At 39.4% G+C, this 23,147-nt stretch overlaps 1 protein-coding gene across 1 annotated transcript in view; it reads left to right on the forward strand.

Annotated features, from left to right (window-relative positions):
• The window catches only part of ak5 (adenylate kinase 5), a 74,884-nt gene that overhangs the window by 34,487 nt on the left and 17,250 nt on the right, over positions 1-23,147 (forward strand). The window contains exon 7 of the mRNA XM_057334751.1: positions 17,348-17,438. Coding sequence (XP_057190734.1) covers positions 17,348-17,438 — 91 coding nt within the window. The remainder of the gene's footprint in view (positions 1-17,347; positions 17,439-23,147) is intronic.

A 23,147-nucleotide genomic window follows, 5' to 3' on the forward strand; every position in this document is an offset into this window, starting at 1 on the left:
TAGTGTTCACACTGGTATTTTAAAAGCAAACCTAAATATTTTGAACCTAACAGCTTACGTGTAAAGTCGCAACAGCTTTTATGATTTATATTTTAAAACGGAATTTACCGGATATCCAAAACAATGCTGTGTGCTGGCCGGATTATACATGCTCAGTGTATGACTTCGCATATGAGGGTATTTTTAGCAAGCCGGTAACTCGCGAAGACCTCATGAAGTGTTTAAAACAAAAACGGTGCCAGGATTTCCTCCATTACATGCGCAAGCACTTATCTAATAAACACTCCTTTTGTATGAACAAATCACTTGATTTTCGGGTCGTATATTGTTATCACTTCCTGGTTTTGGTTCGGTTCGATGCCTTTGGTCCATGTTGCGTTCATATTTCAATCGAACCGTGCCAGAATTCGTTTGAATGGTGCGCACCAGGGTTCGGGTGGCAGCGTTCACACTTACACAAATAAACCGCACTAACAGAGCAATCGCAGTTCGTTTCAATCGAACCAAACATGGCATAGGTGAACACGCTCTTAGAGGCATGCATAATTCGTTTTGCAAATCAAACAGGTATCAATTTGATACCAAAGTGCTTAAAAGTTAAGAAACGCAATACACCTGCGCACATTTCAGGAATGATGTTATGAAATCCCATGCTGCCGTATTTAACTGCACTGACCAGGTGCACATCCACCACAAAGTCCCACAGCTGTCAGTATCATTAAGACACGCTCTTTAATACATGTGATCCGAGAGGGGCTGGAAATAAAGGCAGTTAGATCCAGCATGTGTCTCTCGTGAACTTCTTTTAGTTAATAAACAAAGATAATGAGGATGTGATGTTGAACGCTGATTACATCCTTTTGTTCTAAAGACCTGAGTCACGTAACAGATAAGATTGAGGAGAAAGATGCTTGAAGCAGGGGAATTTAGGGGAAATGCAGTAGATGTCAAATCAAGGGTTCACATGGGAAATACCAGGAGTAGTGCTTTGGTGGTTATTTTCATTTGCCTTTAAATGGCTGCAGGGGATACGCTCCCACTCAGAATGAGATTTAAGCTAAAACAGAAACCAAACTGCTAGATTTTAACAGACATTTGGACATATGATCTAAAACATTTGAAAGGTGATAATGGTGATAAAGGTGTGTTGTTTCTTCTGTTCTTATACACTTCACTCAAAAATGAAAATTTAGTGACATTTACTCCCTCTTATGTCATTACAACCCTACATTACTTTTTTTTTTAGAAAAGACTAAAAGTCATACAGCTTTGGAACAACATAAAGGAGTAAATAATGACAGAAATTTTATTTTTGGGTGAACTAATTCTTTAATTATAAAAACAAACTAATCCTTGGCTAAAGGTATTTGAGTTTATGAGCTGGTGATAAACTGAATCCATGTGTTTTCTTCCTCTGCACACATTCTGAGTCTTTTTTGTGTGTTTATGTGCCCAATCACGAGGCAGGCGATTGCTAATAGCCCACATTTCACCTGCTCCTGAGAATGCTATTACACAGCAATAGACAAAATTACCTCTAAACTAGAAAATGGGAAGATAAAAGAATAAAGCATTTATACCTATTTGAATAAAATAGATTTTAGTTTTGGGTAATATGCCAGCATGAACTGCAGGTTTGGGGGGATGCAGGTGTGTGATCAGGGTTGGAGAAAGATAAATGACAACGTTCCACTCTTTCGAGCCGCACATTCTGCAGATCATTTAGTTCAAACTGAAAATTCTGTCATCCAGTAACATGATGCACCTTGCACTGTAATACAAAACATACCTTTTATAACGAAATTGGCCTTGGGAAGCCCATTGGAGCCAAGGGATGGGAAAGCAAAAACAGTCGTTTTTCTGCACATCAATTGTTTATTCACTTCCTGTCGACAAGACTTAATTAACTGTCAGGAGTCTGATGGCTCTAGTGTTGTGTGTTGTGTGTTGTGTGTTGTGTGTTGTGTGTTGGGCAGTAGCGACTTCATTTCAAAACATCAGATTAGCAAACATTGGAGCTATTGCACTGACTTGCTATTAAATTTGGTTCATACTATAATTTTATTATTTAACTATCCTTTCATTTAATTACAGCCTTCCTTTTAATTTTGAACCACTTTTGCAGCTTGTTTATATAAATTGGCTTTTTCATTGGGAAGTTTCAAGCTCTTAAATTTAAAGTATGTTTTTATATAACGCTATATATTTTGTTATCTCAAAAGATCAAAACAAATTTGAATCCTCATATAAAGTAAATAGGATGCAAACAGAGGCAAAGACTCAACACATAATCTTAAAACAATTTCAACTATTTATTTTAGTGAAAGCAGAGTAACTTTATTCTATCATTAATAAGTGTGATCATTTGATTTGTGTTGTAGGCGGACAAAGTTTTTTTAATTAAATGTGTTTATCTGGTATAAAGCGAGGAGGTTTGTGTTAAATCTGTTGGCATTTCAGATGGTTGAATGTGATTCAGACACAGCTCAGGCGAGATGACTTAATTAATCTCTTCCATCTGTGGCACCAAGTCTGATATCTAACCAAGTACACTGCAATAATCAGCTGTAAAATGACATTAATAAGATGTAATTCCTTATTAATCTTGATTTATTTCCTCAATGTCACAGGAAAGTCCGGCGGAATATTACTTGAACTGTTCTACTTTTTTGCCTTCTTTAGAAATAAATGTTGATAAACAACAAACCATACAAATCTGTTGAGGGATGGATGTTTATCAAGGTCCTTAAACACTGATGTGTTTAAGATGAGAGATGTTCTGCTCACAGTGCAGTACTGGAAATGAGAATGTGTTTGTATCTGCTGAGAGGGATTGAACTTCCTTTACAGTTGAATTGCTTCGTAATGTAAACACTCTAAAAATCCATAAAAATAGGGCACAATATACTATATTAATATGAAGGAATTTTCTGTATTCATTTTTTACAGTTGTTTTACCTGTATTTTACATTTTTTACTGCATTAAAGGAAAAGTTCATCTCAAAATCAAAATTGTGTTATTTTTTACTCACCCACAGTGGCGCAAAAATGGGGTATGCAGTATATGCGGTGCATAGGGGTGCCGCACATGGCGCCATTGTGCCAAAATAGTAGTTTAAGCTTTTTTAAACAAAACTTTATAAATAATAGAAAGTATATTGAAAAAAGTAAGTAAGTAAAAGTAAGTTGAACTTTTGTCTATCATTTTAAACGAGTTCAACAAATATATTTTATTTAAATCAAGTTATTATGTCAACCACTCACTCTGTGACAGTCACATGACCAAATGGATCGAGCAAAGAAACGAGGTGCAGAACAGAACAAGAAAATGAAAAACAAGTAAACTGACAAGTTCAAAAGTGTCCGTCTCGCGCACAAATGCGTCAGCACAGCTTCCTGCGCATACTCATCACTGATTAAGCGCGGACATCCGAGTTCAACACATGCGCAATACAAATGTGTCGGGGAAGGCAGAACCCAAGCGCAGGCAGCAGTTGTGAAAAACAAGGATCTTATTAAACAATAAACACAAAGCAAAGACCCACGACTGACAGGGATATATTAACAAACAGACTAGACAGAAACAATAAACTAGACTGACTAAACTTATAAAACACTTGACATACACTAGACTCACTAAACTAGACAAGAAGAATATAATTTTACAAGGCATAAAATACGCAACGTCTTAAACAAGGCTATGTAGCAAAACGAACAGGCGCACAATTGCACAAATGCACAGATGCACAAAACAAACAAGCACAGGACAGCAAACCCAAGGGCATGAAATAGGGAAACTAACAAGGGATAATAACAATGGGCAGGTGTGGGGAATCAGACACTGGCGGGAAGCTAACGAGGAAACGAGGGGGCGGGGCCAGGAGACGAGACAGGAGAACACATGGCACGCCAAAACAAACAATGCCATGTATCTCACACAATACACGTGGGGCTGTCTTGACCCTGCCACAAGACTAGAAAAGTATGACAAGGTGAGGCAGGATCATGACACAAATGAGTATGTGTGCTCTACCAGACCGTCAGAGGGCAGTGCTGAGTTGCGTCATTCACAGACCCACTGCAAATTAATGATTGAGGAAGTGTTTTTGCCATTGCAAACAATCCGAGCAAACAGCAAGACAACAAGAACAACAACCAAACAGTATGAAGAAGGATATGCTTCTTAGCTTACTGTCCTTGGTTTCAGTGTGTTGGTTTTGTATCATTCTTCTTCAACAACGGCACACTGTACACTTTCTGTGTGTGTATTGACCCCTAGTGGACTAGTGCACTTTTTTCGCGCATGCGCTATTAAACGCAACATTTTAAAGTAGAAAGACAAAATACAACTTGCTTGTAAAACATACTCAAGTAATGCTATCTTTATTTACAAACTCAAAAAATCATTTTTTACAGTGCATGAAACAAGAGGTTCTGTCATGGTTCTGCCACTAGATTAAGAAAAGCAAGACAAGATGGGGTAGAACCATGACAGAAGCCCCTCCTTAAGGAGCGGCAACCTGACGCTCCCTCAGGCACAAACCAGACAAGACTAAACAGGGGAACAAGCAAGTCCAAAAAAAGTCCACAATGACCCCGATTGGAATGGCCGGCTGCACCGGACTGGAATGACCGGCTAACACACGGACAGGATTGCCGGCTGACACACAGACAGGATTGCCGGCTGACACACGGACAGGATGTCGGTGGCTGGGCAGCGCTCTCTGGCAGCTGGGCAGCATTCTCCGACGGCTGGGCAGTGCTCTCTGGCAGCTGGGCAGCAACTAGGACATCGGCTGGATCGCCCGGCGGGACAGGAACAACACATAGGACGGGGTGTCGACTGGACAGGCCTGGGTACCGGTTGGAATGCCGGCAGGGATCTGTGGCAGGACAGGACACCGGCAGCCTCAACCCTGAAGGGGAATCCAACAGCCTTGAACCTGGAGGGAAGCCCGCCAGTCTTGACCCTGGACGGGAACCTGGCAGCCTCGACCCTGGAAAGGAGCCCGGCGGTCTCGACCCTGGAAAGGGATCTCGGCGGCCTCGATCCTGGAAGGGAGCCCGGGGGCCCCGACTCTGACAGGGAGTCCGGCGGCCTCGACCCTGGAGGGGAACCCGGTGGCATCAACCACCCCACACCGATCCCTTTGTCTGCTGGGTCCTGATTTGGCTGGTTCATTCTGTCACGTAACAGGGTGTGTTACAAGGATACAAAGAACGGAGGACCCAGACGCAGACAGCGGGTAAGGGGTTAACAGATTTGAATACAAAAATGACAAAACAAAATCCCACGATGGGGTAACACAGCAAAACAGGGGACTAGAATAACAAGACAGGACTGAGACTAACTACACTAAACTAGACAAGACTAAAAAATAACATTTACCATATATTACAAAAGACTAAACTACACTAACAAGACAAGAACTCACCCACATGAAACAAGTGACAATCACACAATGAACCAGCCCGGGACAGAAAACACAAGGGCATTATAAAGGGGATAAATCAAGAGGTAACAGGTGCGGGGCATGAACTAATAACGAGCACTAACGAGGAAACAAGAGACCTGGAGAGAGTATGGCAAGCCAAAGGGCCAAAACGCCTCTCTCCACATGAAACAAGAGGTTCTGTCATGGTTCTGCCACTAGATCAAGAAAAGCAAGACAAGATGGGGCAGAACCATGACAGCATACATTCTTAGCATTTCATAATTATTTATGGTTTTAATATTTTGTAGCACCTAACCCCACCCTAAACCTAACCACTTTTCAACCATATAAAACACAACATGCGAATAAAAGTAATCACAGGTATTTATTGCACAAACTGACCAAAAGCAGTATAAAAGTATTACAAACAACTTGTGTCGTAGACCTTTTTGCACCGAAGCCGTACGATAACTTTATATGAAGATGCCGTGTCCGTGAATGCACGCAGTCGGTTCCCATTCAAAAGATAAACCGGAACATTAGCTAGATGCAGTCGATCGCAGGAGCCAATACTGTTTCACGTTCAAAGCCAACGAAATGACGCAATGAGTCACGAGACACGGGAGAGCCAATGGCATCGAAGCTGACGTAGCTCTTCTTCTGGCTGCAATTTTTGTACGTCTGTTGTTCACCGGATCTGAGATTTACAGCGGACGGTGATCACTTTCGCATCTGTTCCTCATACAAATTGATCGTTTTGCGTTGGTACCCTTGGAATATCTGTATTTTTGAATGACATTGTGACTGCTTGTATCTTGTTTTATATTACGATAAATAAACTGTTACATTATTTGCTCAAACTGCCTGAACAGCGTCATGTAAACGCACTTATCCTGGCCGTTAAACTTAAATTAAACCCTGACACATCATCATTGCAAATTATATCTAATATACAATTTGATAATGACCGTAAAATTTGCGTACCCTACATGTCGCCCAAAGGGGTACTCTGCGCGTTCAAAAGTGAGGCCGAGGGGTGCTGACCGAGCGTCAATATGTGACGAGTTTGGAGTGAGAATGTGTTGCAACCTAAAACCATATGACTTTTGTGAAATACTGTGAATAGTGCATGAGACGGTGAAAATCAGACTGCATTTCTGAAAGTTATGTGGGGGCACCAAAAACATTGGCACTAAATGTCACATCATCGCTGTCCTTCCAAAACCTCGGATGTCCGAATCTAATTTTTTAACAAATTAAAAAACAGTGTACTTTTTAAATGATTAAATGCTGTGTTGTCAAAGTTCACAAGCCCTTTTTTAATACTTTTTATTTAGTTAGACATTTACAAAAGGGTGACTAATAATAATGATTTACGGCAAAAAATGAAAATCAGGAGAACGAGGTATCAGAAAGAAAAGCAGCGGCATGCAGGGTCTTTCACTGACTTTTTTCTGCTATGTACATGTCTATGTCTTTTGAATTAAAGTGCGCATTGAACTATGTTGCTTTGAAACTCATGCTGGTACTATTAATTCCATATTCACTCCTGGCTGCATGTCCTTGCCTGCCAGTATGGTGGTGTAAAGAGAATGGGTCACTTAACATTTATTGAAATTGTAATATTTTAAAAAAATGAATAAAAAGGAATGAAGGTATAATGCATGCATTAACACATTTTGCTATAGCTTCCTCTTCCATCTTGTTCTCATTCCAAGAGAAATGAACCAGCCGAGCATGGAGGACCTCCATCTGCTGAATTTATTTGCAACAAATTGGTTTAGCAGCCTATCATCTTAGTTGCAAATACTGTCAGTGATGCAACATCGCCAGAGAATTAGGAGAGGCTTATGTCTTATAAGAGATATATGGGTTCCCCTGAGATCAATGAAATGTGCCATTAATGCCAGCTGAATTCAGGATGGTTTGTGTGCTGGCTGTCAAATTGTCATTGTCACTTTGTCAGCGCTGCTCGAAATTTTGCTAATTTGCTGCTATACAGGTATATGTCTCATTCTGCCTGCAGGCGCTGTATAAACACTTTCAAAACTGCACAACTTTGTTAACTGAAACTACCATGGTATGGAACTTTACTATTAATTTAACCTAAACTGAACGGTTAAATCATAAAGAAGCCAATTTTATCAACCAATCAAGTGCAGCACAAGAGGAACTAAAACAGGGGCGATTCTAGTTTTTCATCTTTTTAGTAATAGTTAAAGTAGCAGTTCACCCTCGTGTCTTTCTAAAACAGTATGACTTTTGTGAAATACTGTGAGAAAATAAAGTGAATAGTGCATGAGACTGTGTGAGGGCACCAAAAACATTGGTATAAAATGTCACATTGTCACTGTCCTTCCAAAACCTCAGACGTCCAAATCCAATTTTTGAGCAAATTAACAAACTGTGTACTTTTTAAACGATTAAATACTGTGTTGTCAAAGTTGACAAGCCCTTTTTTATACCTTTTATTTGGTCGAACATTTGCAAAACTGTGACAAACAAAGGGTGGCTAATAAATGATGCTTAATTTAACAAAGTTCGGGAGGAGCCGGAGCAGATAATCAGCCCGGCTGATCCGTAATCAGCAATCACTGCATCTAACCAACCAGCTCAAAGCAGCATTCCTATAAATAGACAAGCCGTCTTACCTGCATCATCTCTACAAGCTTTCTGAATCCCATCCCTTTCTGAAGCTCCGCTCCTTGAGCCAGCTTGCTCACACAATAACCCGGGGGGTGCTCTCTGGGTTCGGGCCGGTTCCAAGCTCGGTGCACTCGCCCCGATCGGGCGGGAGCTCGGGGCCCGCTCCCTGGACAGCACGCCAAATACGCATACCTTTCTACCATCGCTCCTACGTTATTATCTGCATAGTCGAACTCGTGAATAATGATTTATGGCAAAAAATAAAAATCAAGAGATACAAGGTTTCAGAAGGACAGCAGCGGTATTGTAGGGTCTTCTACTGACTTACATATGTACCAAGCATTAAAGCTATTTAATGATGAATAAGGGGAGGATTTAAATCAAATCCATCTCAGTCTCAAATATTAAATACAGTCACCATCTGTTCTCAACTAGGTCTCGGGTTCTTTCTGATTTCTCCTGGATTAAAGTGTGTCAATTTGTGCAACATCTGCTACTGTATTTGTCATAGATTTAAAGAGGCCAAATTTTGCTTTAGTCTTATCAGCTCAGGCAACTTTTTTAGCCCGTCTTGAGATGTTTTTTTATTTAGGATTAATTTTGTCATCACATGCTTTTTTAAACAAAGATAACATTCTTTTTATTGAAATGTTTATACATTGCAGAATTACATCAATGTAACCTTCCCCTCACCACCAATCTTTAGCCCTGCATGTTTCATTCAGTTGTAGACAAAGATTTTATATTTACTATGGACTTAGCAGCACAGCAGAGACCAAGACGAGGATTTATTACTATAGATGAAGGATGTTCACAGTCAACGCAGAACTAATGCAATTTCTCAAGAGCTCATCCCCTTTGTGCTATAAATAGTTTTCATGACTGTTACGTTAATTTTATGAATAATAGCGATGTGTAAATAGGATGTGCTTGCTGTCTCAAGCAGAAATATAACATCTTTCAGTTTCAAACATCAAACATTTGCCTCTGTCTGATTTAACCTTATCGATTTTCTAATGACACGTAATTACATTTGCTCAAAATGATACCTGGGGTACAAATGATGCGTGTAGTAAGAGATGCAGGTGAATGCATTCCTTTTAATGAATCGCCTGGAAATGTAAGTAAAAACTGTGTGAGCTCTGCACTGCGGCCCTCTCACAGACAGATAAACTGATAATTAAGCACAAATTGCTTCTCTAAGTCATTCTCAGTTAGACCGTAATGACAGACACCCCAAGAGCTGTCACGAAGAGCCAGATTATTCCGCATACACTGCCTGTGTTTACCTTATGAAAGAAGCTCATCTCTGCCTGATAAACAATTTCATTTACCATCATCATATCTGATATTTTTCTTAATCAATCAAATAAACAGCGAGTAACATTTCATGTTAAATATAGATGTCAATGACCTTAATATCATGTTTGTCTATTTACACAAGCAATATTCTTGATGTTTAATTGGGTTTTTAAAGGGGTCATATGACAGGGCTGAAACAAATATTATGGTTTGTTTTAGATGTAATGCAATGTGTATACACGATTTAAGGTTAAAAAACGCTGTATTTTCCACATACCGTGCATGTTTGTATCTCCTCTTTTCCCCGCCTCTCTGAAACACGCAGATTTTTTACAAAGCTCATCGCTCTGAAAAGCGAGGTGTGCTATGATTGGCCAGTTAACCAGTGCGTAGTGATTGGTCGAATACTGCAAGCGTGTGATGGAAATGTAACGCCTCTTACCATATTTGGAACATCAGGTTCCAAAGCAATTGTACTGACAGGTACGCCCACCTTACTTGCATATACATTTGGGTGGTCTTAGTCAAATCATACCACGAACTGACGTTGATTTGTGGGGGTGTGGTTACACGAGGCGTTTCAGGCAGGTCTGGGTGAGCATTCGCTTTTAGATAGAATGCATCTTTTGTTCCGACACTTTAATTTTTGCAATTTTACGTGTCTAATACATGCATGGGTAACTTATAACACACCAAAGACACAGAAAAACATGTATTCGTGCCCTCTGACCCCTTTAATATCAGGAGCATGTAACGACCAAAACTGTGTATTTGCATAAAAGACATTATTGCGCAGTGTGCCCCTTTAAGAGTCTGGTCACGCCTCTCTGTACCTCTCACTGTGTGTGTATGGCGCAGAAGGACTGTGTAATGAGAGCCGTGTTAGATGACAAATGCTCAACTCTGTTGTGTTACTTTGATTTATTTTGTTTTGTGACGCTAAAGAGTAAATCCCTCATGTATGAGAGGAGTGCGCTGCCTGTGTACCTGGCAATAAACATGTGGGATGCAGACTTTTTGCCTTCAAGCTCTTTTGTTTTCTTGGATTACACAAGAACTATCTGGGTAAAGCGTTACAAGCAGTGCATGTGAGATAGCCATGCCCACCTATTTACAAACCCTGGTATAAAAATGGAATTAAAAAATGTGTTGTGGTTGACATTTTATTTGTTGCAATAGCTTCATAACATCCAGCCCTGTGCTAATTTTTTATATTTTCTAATGCAATGTAATGCAAGTGTAGGCTACAAGAATGTGTACATTATTATTATAATATTACATCTCTCTCTCTCTCTCTCTCTCTCTCTCATATAATAATATGACTACTAGTCAATGACTACGTTTACATGCGCACCAATAATGCGATTATTTCCAATAATCAGAGTAAGGACTTAATCTCAGTAACATGTTTACATGACATGAGAATAGCTCTTTGCTCCCGTTTCCATGGAAGTTTTATTAGTCTGATTATTTGCTATAAAACACAGCACAAATGATAAACTTAGATACAATAAATGTGTGTTAGGCTACTAGCTATCATTTTAATATATTCGAGTCAAATGCAAAACAGCGTTATATGGACATATTTTATTGTTATTCGGCGCCGTGATGATTATAGAAATTTGATGGAAAATGTCTCTGCTGCGGTTTCTGTATGAAGGTAAGGAGCAGAGTCTACTGACAGCGAGTTGTGTTGATGGTAAAACTTCAGACTATCATGTTTACCACGAATTTGCGCTCAAGGTGCATGACAGAAGCACCTGCGCACCTTGATCAGAGCATCATAAATGCAATTAAGGGGCAGGTGTCCTGAAATTTCACCCTACCCTTCAGATTATCCTACCAGGTATGCGCACATCAATGTTACGTCATTTTTTTGAGCTATAAAGTCATCCTGTCTGTTTATTTTATACTGCTACGGTTTATTTTTCATTGTTAAATCAATCTACATATTTATTTAATACTGGTAGTACAATTTGATAGGGTTTTGCGCTGTAAATTAATCCTACATGTTTCTTTTATGCTGGTAGGATAATCTGACAGGGTAGTTACGATGTAATTTTATTTAATGTGTTTATTTTAAAATGGTAGGACTATCTGACATTTTGCATTGTAAAAAAATTGTAAAATGACAGGGTAGGACAATTCAACAGAACCGGTGTTGTGCCGAAAAATTACTCCTGCCAAATTATGACCCCCCTTTCCCCACTAACATTAGGTGTTAGGATTAGATGTGGGGGAGGGGTTAGGATTAGCTAATTCCCCATCAAAATCAATGAGGGGAGTCGTAATCTGGCGGGGAGTCAAAATTCGGATTCACCGGATTCACACACCGGATTCACAACAAATTATAAGATTGTTCTTGAGATAAATTATAGGAAGTTCGGAAGAATGTTCATAAGTGCGATTCTCTTAAAACGTTCTCAAATATTTTCTTAAGAACATCAAAATTTTTGTTGTAAGAATAAATTTATATGCTTTGTCAATGATTACTAGGGCTGTGTATATACGATACATATCACGATAGATCGGTCACGATACAATATATTGCTATGTGTTTCGATACGATACGATACGATACATGCAGTATGGAGTGTGGAGTGTGCACATGAGACTGTGGTCTCATGTGCATCAGCCCGAGGGGGATCACCCCTGCCGAGGACACCATGTGCACCAGGAGCCTCTGAAATAGTTTCAGGGGGACCGCTGGCTGCTGCTTGAAGAGGTTCTGTGCGCGCTCGGTAGTCAGCCGCGCTGTCATGGAGACAGATTCGAGTTCCATACCGAGAAAAAAGATACTCTGCATGGGGGAGAGCTTGCTCTTTTCCCGGTTGACCCGTAGTCCCAAACGATCTAGGTGTCGGAGCACCAGGTCCCTGTGTGTACACAACAGATCTCGCAAGTGTGCCAAGATGAGCCAGTCATCGATATAGTTGAGTATGCGACCTTCGTGAAGACTCGTGGAGACAGGGACAGAACGAAAGGGAGGACCCTGTACTGATTTGCCCGCCTCTCGAAAGTGAACCGCAGGAACGGTCGATGACGAGGGAGAATCAGGCATGAAAGTACGCTTCCTTCATGTCGATCGCCATGAACCAGTCCTGACATCTGACAGACGTCAGGATGCGCTTCTGCGTGAGCATCCTGAACGGCAGCTTGTGTAGGTGCCTGTTCAGGGTACGCAGATCTAGAATGGGGTGCAACCCCCTGCCTTTCTTGGGGACGATGAAGTGCGGGCTGTAAAACCTTGGCTAGAGGGGCGAGCTCGATCACTTCCTTCACCAGAAGGGTGGCGACCTCGGCCTGAAGCAAAGGAGCATCCTTGCCTCGCACGGAGGCGCTGCAGTCTCGCCGTGACGCAATGTCGAGTTGCCGAACACTGTCATCTGGAGGGTGAGAGCGGCTGTAAGAAAAACCCAGAGAGAGAGGAAACTCTTTTTGTGAGAATGTGGGCGCTAGGCCCCCGAAGGGGTCCACGAGTCATAAGAATCCAGCTATTTTTCCGAATTTTGTCATCAGATGTGAAGGCTCCGAAGAACAAAAGGTGAATGAATGCAGCACGCCGTCTTCCTTTTATACCCGGATGTCCGGGGCGGAGACCAATTTTCATTGGCCTTTTCAAAGTTAGTCAGAAGATGATAGGTTCTCAAGTCAAACCCCATTCTGTCGACACAATGTCAAGAGACCGACAGAAAGGAAACTTTAGTTTGTCACAGGCAGTCGTGGCCAACAGTCGTGGTTGTACGTGTGCTCACGACTTGCAGTGCGTGTGTTCACTACTCTCTGGATGGGTTAAATGCAGAGGTCACATTTCAGGTATGGGTCACCATATCTGACAAATAGGTAACTTTCCCTTCACACTTTCACTATTTGGATTCTATTGATGTGATGTAATCTGGCAGCTGGGAACCAATAGAACAACAGTAATTCCTATTTGAATAGTGGCCAAAACATACTACAAAAGGAATTTTGTAATGGCTTTAATGGAAACAATTAGAATTTCTGTAATGGTTTTATTGTTTTATTTCAGCAGGGTAATTATACCCATACTGTGCTTCACACTATTGACAATATTGAGCTGAAGCTTGACTTAGAAAAATTAAACCGCAAATCGCAATCGCAATGTCTGTCAAAAAAATCGCAATTAGATATTTTCCCCAAATTGCACAGCCCTAATTGACAGCCTTTTTCATTTTTAAATACACATCAAATACATTAAGAACAGTACATTAATGTAGGCCTACACGATGTGCTTATTTATTCGCTTTGTCCTTTTATTAGGAATCAAATATTTATCGAAATAAAGTATTATTGTAAACAGCTCTAGATTTTCTCCACCCGGAGAACAGTTTTATTGCTCATGGTTTGCTCTTTCTTTGCTCAAGAGACTATGTCGTTCTCTGCTGTATTTCAGTATCAACTCTGCGTGCTTGTTATACAATAAAAATGAGACAACTTTGATGCTGTACATGTTACTGTAACTACTGCAAATCTTAAATAGGCAATTTCTTTAATTATTATTGTGACAAATGTGTTCATTTTGTACACAGACTGCTATCCCAGTGACAGAATCCATGGTTACCAAACAGACTACTTGTGTTTTTTTTTATTACATTCGCAAAGATGTGGATCCTTAAAAATGTATTTAATATAGTTGATTTAAAATAACCTGCTGTCAATTTTCTCAGTACATTTTCTTTGTCCTGCAGATTTATGTAACTGGTCTTTTGAGGTCAATAGCCCCCACACACATTACAGGTTATAATAAACTATTAAAAAAAACACACAACTGAAGATTCAACCAGCAGCAAAATAATTAGTTTTCTTTGCTTTGCTTTGCTTTGCGTCTTGCATGTCAGTAATTTCAGCAGGGCACTCTGATATTAGACTCTGCTCTAACCCTTTTAAGCGTAACTGCACTGGAGTTGTAAGAATCCATTAAATTAATTTAAAGATGTCATTTCCTGAAAAAGTCAGAGTCTTTCAAACATGCTCTGAAATGACCACTAATGAAAGAGGAGTGCACTGGCGTCTCGGGTCTCAGTAGATGTGTTTGTAGTAAATTTGTTGTTCATTGAATCAATTGTTTTATGCCAATCTATTATTCCATGGAAGATCAGAAACACATACTGTATGTTGATACTTTTGCATTTAGAAGACAATCAATATATATATATATATGTTCTAGATACATCTAATTTAAGATGGACCTAATGTTGCAGTCACACTAGATTTTAAGCCTGTAAAAATTCTTGGAAACTAGAATACTTGGAAATGGAAATGATGTCCAGTCCCCACAGGATTTTGCAGAGATTTTTTGTGATTTCTGCGGCCAAAAATGCTCAATTCAAATTTTGCGATAAGAATTGCGGGGGGGGTTTACAGAAAAGTAAAAAATATTACTTGAATTGGCAAATAGGATTCTTCTTTAAAACTATCACCTGTGAAAACGTTATTTATGCATTTCCTATTATTAAAAGGCATCCAGCAGATTCATACTGAAGGTCTGGAAACCTTGGCTGCTTTAAGTTTAAGGCCCGCTAAAGAGGCCATTTTGACTGACAGGTCAAGCAACTAATTAAGTTTGGTTTCATGCCGCTTTGTTTATGGTTGTGGAAATGTCTCTGTGATAACGTTTTTGAGTTTATACCATGAACCTACTATTAAGAAATCAGCATTTAGTTGATTTGTGATGAATGTTCATTGACACCGAAATAAACATGACAGCTTTATTCATAGATCAGATGGCTTTATGTTGTTTCCAGATGTGTTGTTTAAGAACTTGACGCACGCATCGGTGAGGCTGACTTGACCAAAGCCACTAGCCTGCAACCTTTAGCCAAAAAAACTTTACGGCTAATGCTAACGCCTTCAGCGTAACGAAGGAAGGGAGACCAGAGGCTATTTTTTTAATAGATGGCAATGGGTGTTGTTAGCAAATTGTAAGTGTTACTGACCCTTCTATCTCCCTTCTATAGTATTTCTGCTTGAGTTTTGGAGCAAATAACACGGCTTATTTATGCGTCTTCGGCCAAATTATGTGGAAAATCTGCGACAATCTCTAAGTTTTGCAAGTTGCCGCAAATTTTGCGGAGTTTGTTTGATAATGCGTTAAATTCTGCAATTTCCAAATCCTGCAGGGACTGATAATCATACACTTGTATACAGTAACTATAGTTGCAAACGCACTGTCAGCTTGCTCTTGAGTGTTAACGGACCGGCTTGCTTGCCCTGTTCCAATATGGCGGATGAACTATGTATTGTATATATTTGGCACATAGAAACAGCTGCAAATGTGGCATCTAGTTATTTACGTCTATGATTGGGCCCATCTACTCTTTGAAGGCCCACCCTCCAAAGACACCCAAATATATAAAATGAGCGTTCTGTGATTGGTTAAAAAAAGTTCGAGCTGCACAGCCAACACATTTGATCTCTTTAATTTCTTTACAGAGTCTAGGGCTGTTACAAAGACAGATGTGATATCTCACCAGACAGCTCAGTGATATCTATCAGGTAGAGAGAACTTTTTTATGAGTGATATATGACAGGGCTCCAAACTCCAATTTGGAAACCTTACTGAGAAGTTATGCAAGTTGCTAGTATGCAACAGTTTGAATTTTATATACATCTGAGAAAAGAATTGCTTAAAAAGAATTAGAATAACATTCACAATGGAAATGAATACCATGCATCACTTTAGCACACTGGAACTACTTTTTCTCTCTAAGCAGTAGATGTGTTTGAACATTTTGGGCTTTTTAGCTCAAAAAAAAGGCTACTTTTACCATTAGGCTGATTTATGTCTAGGACATTCCGTGAGCTGCAAAGTTTGGAGAGCACTGCAGGGCTGAATGCAAATCTGATTCTCATGTACAACACATTGGAAGTGTTCAATGTGAATAACGATTAGCCTGAGAGAGGAGAAAAGGCAACGACACACTTTTCCTCGATGGGAGTTCATTCAGATATTGTGAAAAAAGTAAAAAAGTTTTTTCAATTGTGCCCAAACATGATCAATAAAATTTATAATAAATAAATAAAATTATGTGTAGGTTCATACAGTGCTCCAATTTCGTTGTATGCAAAAATATTCAATGCAAGTTGCTTTCTGTTCTAGGCTTTCTATTCTATACTGTTTTTATTTACCCTAATTGTCACTAGCACCTTCAGTAAATGCCATGGTCATCGTTCACTATCATGATATATATCAAAGTACAATGGTATTTTTTACTGTGATACTGCCAGCACACTTGTTTTATGAGCGAAAGAATATCATGAAATTGCATCGTAATAAAAACAGAAAGACGTCTTCGGTCAGACCAGGTCAGAATCCAATACGTGCGAGTTCATTTCTAATATTTGACACCTTACTCTGTATCCAATAATAATACAACAGGTACACGGTCTTCTCAAGCTCAAGGGACACTCCTACGCACTACCTGCTACACTGTGGCCCGTTTTAGTCTGTTGTCATGGAAACATTCAGAGAGACCGGATTGGGTTGTTGCTCTTCCTGCCTGTTTCTCAAAATGTATTTTGCCACGATGCATTGTTATGCGTTTAGACGAGGTCCTTGTGAAACGTCTTATGAAGGTTTTCTGTTCTGTGTAACCGTTGAAACTGAGAGGCTGGCGTATTTCTAGCACCTATCCTGTTTAGTGAATCCTATAGTATGATGGGAGTTATAGGAAAGTGATGAAGTCTGCTTTCATTGATGAATCGCAGCATGGCTCCAACCCAATGAGTTTCTAGCCAAGCCTGAGATCGATACAGTAATCTTGTTTACACAGACGTGTTGGACCACCTATAGGAAGCATTAATTAGTAGAGACCACTGAAACACGATTCAGAAAGTAACAATCTGTTGTTTGGCTTCCTCGTCATGTGTTGTCGTACATACCTGTGTGAGCTCTTTGTAAGTAACTCCTGGTACAAACCAAACACTTTTTTGTTTTTTTACAGCTTGATGCAGATCGAGATGAGGAGGAAGTGTTTTATGACATCAGCTTGACAGTCGACAACAAGCTGTACCCCACCAGAGAGCCCGTGGCAGGTAAGAATATATACTGTAATTAACATTCCATTCCTTTAAATGTTCTTTTTATCAATTTTTAAAACATACGTAATCTCACGCGAATTCGTGTAGTTTACAATGTGGCTAATTCAAACAATCTCATTCTGACGTTTCATTCAGGGTGAGTGACACACAAAAAAAAGGGGAAATTCATGTCAATGGAACACAAATCAATAAATTATAAATTTCGTGACTGTGTCATGAACTGCTGTAGAACTTGGTTATATGGTCAGAAAGTTGAACCTCGTTTTCTTTATATTATTTAAAAAAAAATTGAACATCATCAATGTTAGCATACTTAGAAACCAGTGTAAAAGACCACACACTGGCCCGACGACGGAATCCAATGGCCTGGTTGAACGGATCTCGTGTTCTGCTTCTCCTCAGCGATTTCTACATGAAGTTATTTAAAAACTGTTACAATTTAGTTCAATTTACATGACTCTGTGGTTAAGACCGATCTGACTCCAATTTTATTATAATGTCAAATAAGTTATAGGGCATTTCCAATGTATCTGTTGATCATAGTTAATTTTATCTGTAAATCTTCATACTTTATATATATATATATAGTTATCCTTTCGTTTGGGACCTGCAGTTGCACAGAGTCTCACGTCGGCCGGATCGCGGATCTCACGGTCACAAAACTGTCAGTTCTGATCTTTAGTCAGAGGTTGCCGGGTAAACTAATATCATTAAGTCTGGCCGCCCAATGCTTGCTCAGAAACATAACAATAGTTTTTTTAGTCACGATCATGCAACTTGCTAAGGCAGGTGATAGATGGAATTCTGGTACATGTGAGCTTTAATAAATATGCCCCATTTATTGTTGAAAATCAAAACTCCAGTCCATCCTATCCTGACATATTGATTTTGCGGTAACAAAACAGGCTTTCAAACTACCGGTAATAACTGACTGTTAAGAATTCAGATATAATCAACAATACCAATTTATTATGCCAGGCAGGTACAACATTAATTAAATCATAGAATGCACATACAAAGAAAATCCAAACTTAATAGACAAAGATGATCAATATAATATAATAATAAAATAAAACCACAAAGTTTATCATACCTGGCAAAATTGAGACACACCGATGCAGTGTGGGAAGTTCTGGTTACAGATGCTTCCCTGAGTCTTTGTCCAATGCACCTTATATACCCAGATGTAACAAAGAATCCAATGGCCAGTGAGAAACTTGGTTTGTTTGTTTTCTCGTGACTGAAGAGAGCATCAAATGGGATCTCAATCTATCTGTAAAAAAGATTCCCTGAGAAAGTCACACCTCTTAGAGGAGTGCAGTTTATGTCCTAAAGTTAAAAAGCTCTAATACACTCTTTGTTAGGTTTGAAGGAACTAGACCCTTTTACCCATCGCACCATGACCTTTAAAACAATACCAAACATGATGATCAAGTCTTCATAACATGACAATAAATTATATAACAGTATGAAATGTGTAAGGACATTTCCAATGGTCAGGGCCTGAAGAGATGAAGGGGAGGGGAGAGGTGTGATAAGAAGAGGGGGTTCAGTTCCTGGGCATCAACAACCCCTGGTGGGAGGGCAGGATATCATTCCTCGGGATCTAGCAACAAATGGGGTTTAATTGTTTTGTGTCCCAGCATCACAAACAAACTCAGTTCTTTGTACTTTTCCAGCTGCCTTACACCAGGATTGTTGACAGTTTAGACTTACACTAAAGTTATTATATGAATATATCCTGTTTCAGCTTCCTTTCAATGGGAAATAAAATTGCGGAAAATATTAAAATGGGAAAAAGAAAAGAAAAAAGTGGAAGAAAAAAAAAAAAATTCAATATATATATATATATATATATATATATACGGTATATACAGTATATGTATGTGAAGCTATGGCCATGTATTGCAAAACACTTTAACTGACAACATTAAACGATCCATTTTAGGCTTAAGAGTGTATAGAAAATCCTTTTGTTAGGTTGAAAGAAGTCAACAGTCAAAATCTAAAACATTCTTCTTTAATAATCTACCAAGCAGCAGAAACTCAAATTGTCCATTTAACAAAAAGTCAAAACGGTCACCGAACCCATTTTTTAAGAGCCATGAAAAAGTCTTCCCACAAATGAAACTTTTCCAGACACTGGATTTAATTAATCAGCTTGTCAAGATTTCCTCAGCCTTGGCAGGAAGAACACATGAGAGAACTCTTGAAGTGAATTTGATCTCCTTACAAAGGTCCCGGCAAAATGACAGCCGAAGTTTTTCGTAAGAGCTTGATGCAGACTTTCTGCATCCCCATGTGTTATGCTGTCAACCGTCGTCCATGTCAGTCAGCCTTGATGATTATTTACTAGCGCTGGTAGCACAGAATGAGAGATTAGAGGATGGTGGTGTGAGAAGGAACTTTGTGATCTTTGGTTCAGTCTCTGTGGGTCCTGTGACCTTGAGGAGAGCTGGGGAGGTGAGGAAGAGGCAGACTGCCACGTCCAGGTGAAATGTTCCCTGGTGCTGCCGGGTGGGGCTGATAGCAACAAAAAAACAAGGGGGTGTTAATAATTTGGCCCAAATGGAGATGATGTATACAGAGGATAAAAGGCTGTCTGAGGCATGATGTCTGTTTGTGGAGTGTAATAGGATGATTGTGAGGTCTGTGTTTCATTTTGCATCAGTAAAAAAACATTATTTGTTTTTTTAACAATTTATTGATCATAATTTAAGCATAGCTATTATATTTTATTTTCATGTACTACAAAAAGTTAACAAATTATACAGTAAATGACCTCTTATATACCAATTGTAAGTGTACCCCACTTACAATTGGCATTGATGTAAAGGGACAGTTCATCTGGATTTCTGTGAACCCGGTCTTTTTTGACATTGACGAGCACTTGTTACCGCTGCTGCATTAAACCACTGGGACACAGAAATCACAACAGCTAGTACCAAGTGAGCAAAAGAAAATTATTATTGTTATTACTTCTTTCTGTCCTCACAGTGGCCCACATTGAGCAACGCCCCCCCCCCCACCATGGATATTAAATCCATTTTAATATCTGTAATAGAACAATACTGCACATATTTTCCAGTGTGCAACAGGGGATTGTGCTGGAAAGCCCAGGATTTGTTGTGCTAAATGGTGTAACTGATCAGTGAGCTGAAGGGAAATCGCTGAATGAATCACTTGATGTCACAAAAAAAAACTTAGCTTTGTATACTGTGGTTGGCTATATGATACCAGTTTTATTGCACTTACTGTATGCTTTTTGTTGACCTTATGTTGTTCCAATTGCTTCCATTGTTTACCTCATTTGTAAATCGCTTTGGATAAAAGTGTCTGCTAAATGACTAAATGTAATGTAAATGTCTGCTTGTTAGATGAGTCATTCCTACTATAAAGAAGTAGGCCTATTTCATTTCCCCAACATTATCATTTCTGATGATAGATTACAAACAAGAAACTCTTATATAGAAATATTTCTTTGAATTTCAATACAAGCAAAACATTTAAAAGTGACATAGTATTCCTGAATAGCAGGAAATGACACATGCCCACTTGAACAATCTCTCAGATGTTTCTTTTTTTTAGAAAAATGCCACGTCTGCATCAGCAAATGCATTCCTGTGACGCATAATCCTACCGGGGAAAGAAATGTCCCATTACTACCAGAGGTGCGAAACCAACTATTTAATGCGTAATACTCGCCATAATCCTACAGCAAATTTTTTATACTCCCAGAAAGGTCTTTCATCTTTGTCAAATGGTTTCACTGGATAAAGGCTGGCCAAGATACGAGACACACTACGAAAAGGCTAGAAAGATAAAGCGAGCCATGCTTTCGGTAAGACAACATGTGACACTATTTCAAGTTGCTGTCACTTCTGCTTTAGTGCTGAAGGACAGAGACTGGAGGTGTCAGCGAATGCTACAATGTACTAGTCCATAAAAGAGGCAGCCAATGTCACAAAGTATCAGCCTCTGGCAGCCTGTGCTCATAGTGTAGCAGTGTGCTGAATCCGAACTTACAACAGATGCTTTTATGGTAAACTGAAACCGTGTGTGTGTGTGTGTGTGTGTGCGTGTGCGTGTGTGCGTGTGTGTGTGTGGGAAGGGTAAACCCTACGGTATGGGGACAAAATGTCCCCACAAAGATGGCAATATCCAAAATCCTTGTCCTTGAGGGGACATTTTTTTGTCCCCATGAGGAAGCAAGCTTATAAATCATACAGAATTAACTTTTTTGAAAATCTAAAATAGCAGACAGTTGTGTGTGACTTTTAGGGTTAGGGGGTGGGTTAGGGTAAGGGAATATGATATACAGTTTGTACAGTATAAAAACCATTGCATCTATGGAATATCCCCATAAAACATGGAAACCCAACATGCGTGTGTGTGTGTGCGTGTGTGTGCGTGCGCGTTTGTTTACGTGTGACCTCATGGCTGAGGCCAAAACCCTGTGATGCTGGTTTTTATGTTCACCTCTGTGAGCTGTCAGAATCTTTGAAAAACATTTCTTGCAGTTGAAACCCGTTTTCCTCTTGCCAGTTGCGATTTTGTCAGAGAATCTGTGACCTCATTGTTATACGGGACTGCATGTTCTTGGAGCTCAGATAGTAGAGCATTGCATTAGCTCGAAAAGGGCACAGGTTTGTCCCAACCCACATACTGCTTAAATGTTACACTGCACTGGTTATTTCAGATCAATAGAATAGAATAGAATAGAATAGAATAGAATAGAATAGAATAGAATAGAATAGAATAGAACACAGCTGTACAACGAAATATAGCGCTCTTCTCAGTAATGCAATTAGAATAGAATATTTCCAACAGGCAGATAGGATGAGACACATGTAAAGGTAAATATAATTACAAGATTAAGATTTTTTAACTTTACAAAATTACAAGATTTAGATTTTTAAGATTACAAGATTTTAAGAATAAGAACAAAGCGATTGATGAGTGACACACAAGCCTGGGACAACTAAACAGTTTACAAGACATTATACAACAATATCTGACATTGAACTGTCAGTATTAAAATATCTGTAGATGTCATTTGATATAATAAGTTCTAAGACATAATATTAAAATCTCTATTGGACATGTTTAGTAAGGCTGTAAGAAGTAAGAAGTAACCCAGAGGAAAGGAAAATCAAACAAGAGATCTCCATCTCATCTCACATCTTTCTCCTAGGCAGAAATTAAAATGAGACATAAGGTTGAGTCTCCTGCTTCTCACATGTTTCTCCTGTGACAAAAAAAGTAATTCTCTCATGTTTGTCTCCACTTAAATTTAGAAGAGATCTCCATAACATCTTGCACTGTGCTCAGATTATTCTCCTTCAGTAAAGACTCTTACATTCTCAGATTTATCTCCCCTAAAAGTTTCGTAAGAGATCTCCGTAACATCTAACACTGTGCTCAGACTTTTCCCCTTAGCTAGAGACTCTAACACCGTGTCTACACCGGATGCGGCGTGGCACGACGCGACAAGAGACAATAGAATGCATTGGAATCCATTATAATTTTAAATTTTGTCCAAACCGGACATGGCGCGATGCGGCGTGACAATCCCATTAGAACAAGCCGTGTGTCGCGTCGCACCCCGCCGCATCGCATCGGGTGTAGACACGGTGTAACATTCTCACATTTATCTCCTCTAAAATCTCATAAGAGATCTCTGTGACATCTCACACTGTGCTC

Source organism: Triplophysa rosa, linkage group LG5 (assembly GCF_024868665.1).
Source record: "Triplophysa rosa linkage group LG5, Trosa_1v2, whole genome shotgun sequence".
Classification (NCBI taxonomy): Eukaryota; Metazoa; Chordata; class Actinopteri; order Cypriniformes; family Nemacheilidae; genus Triplophysa; species Triplophysa rosa.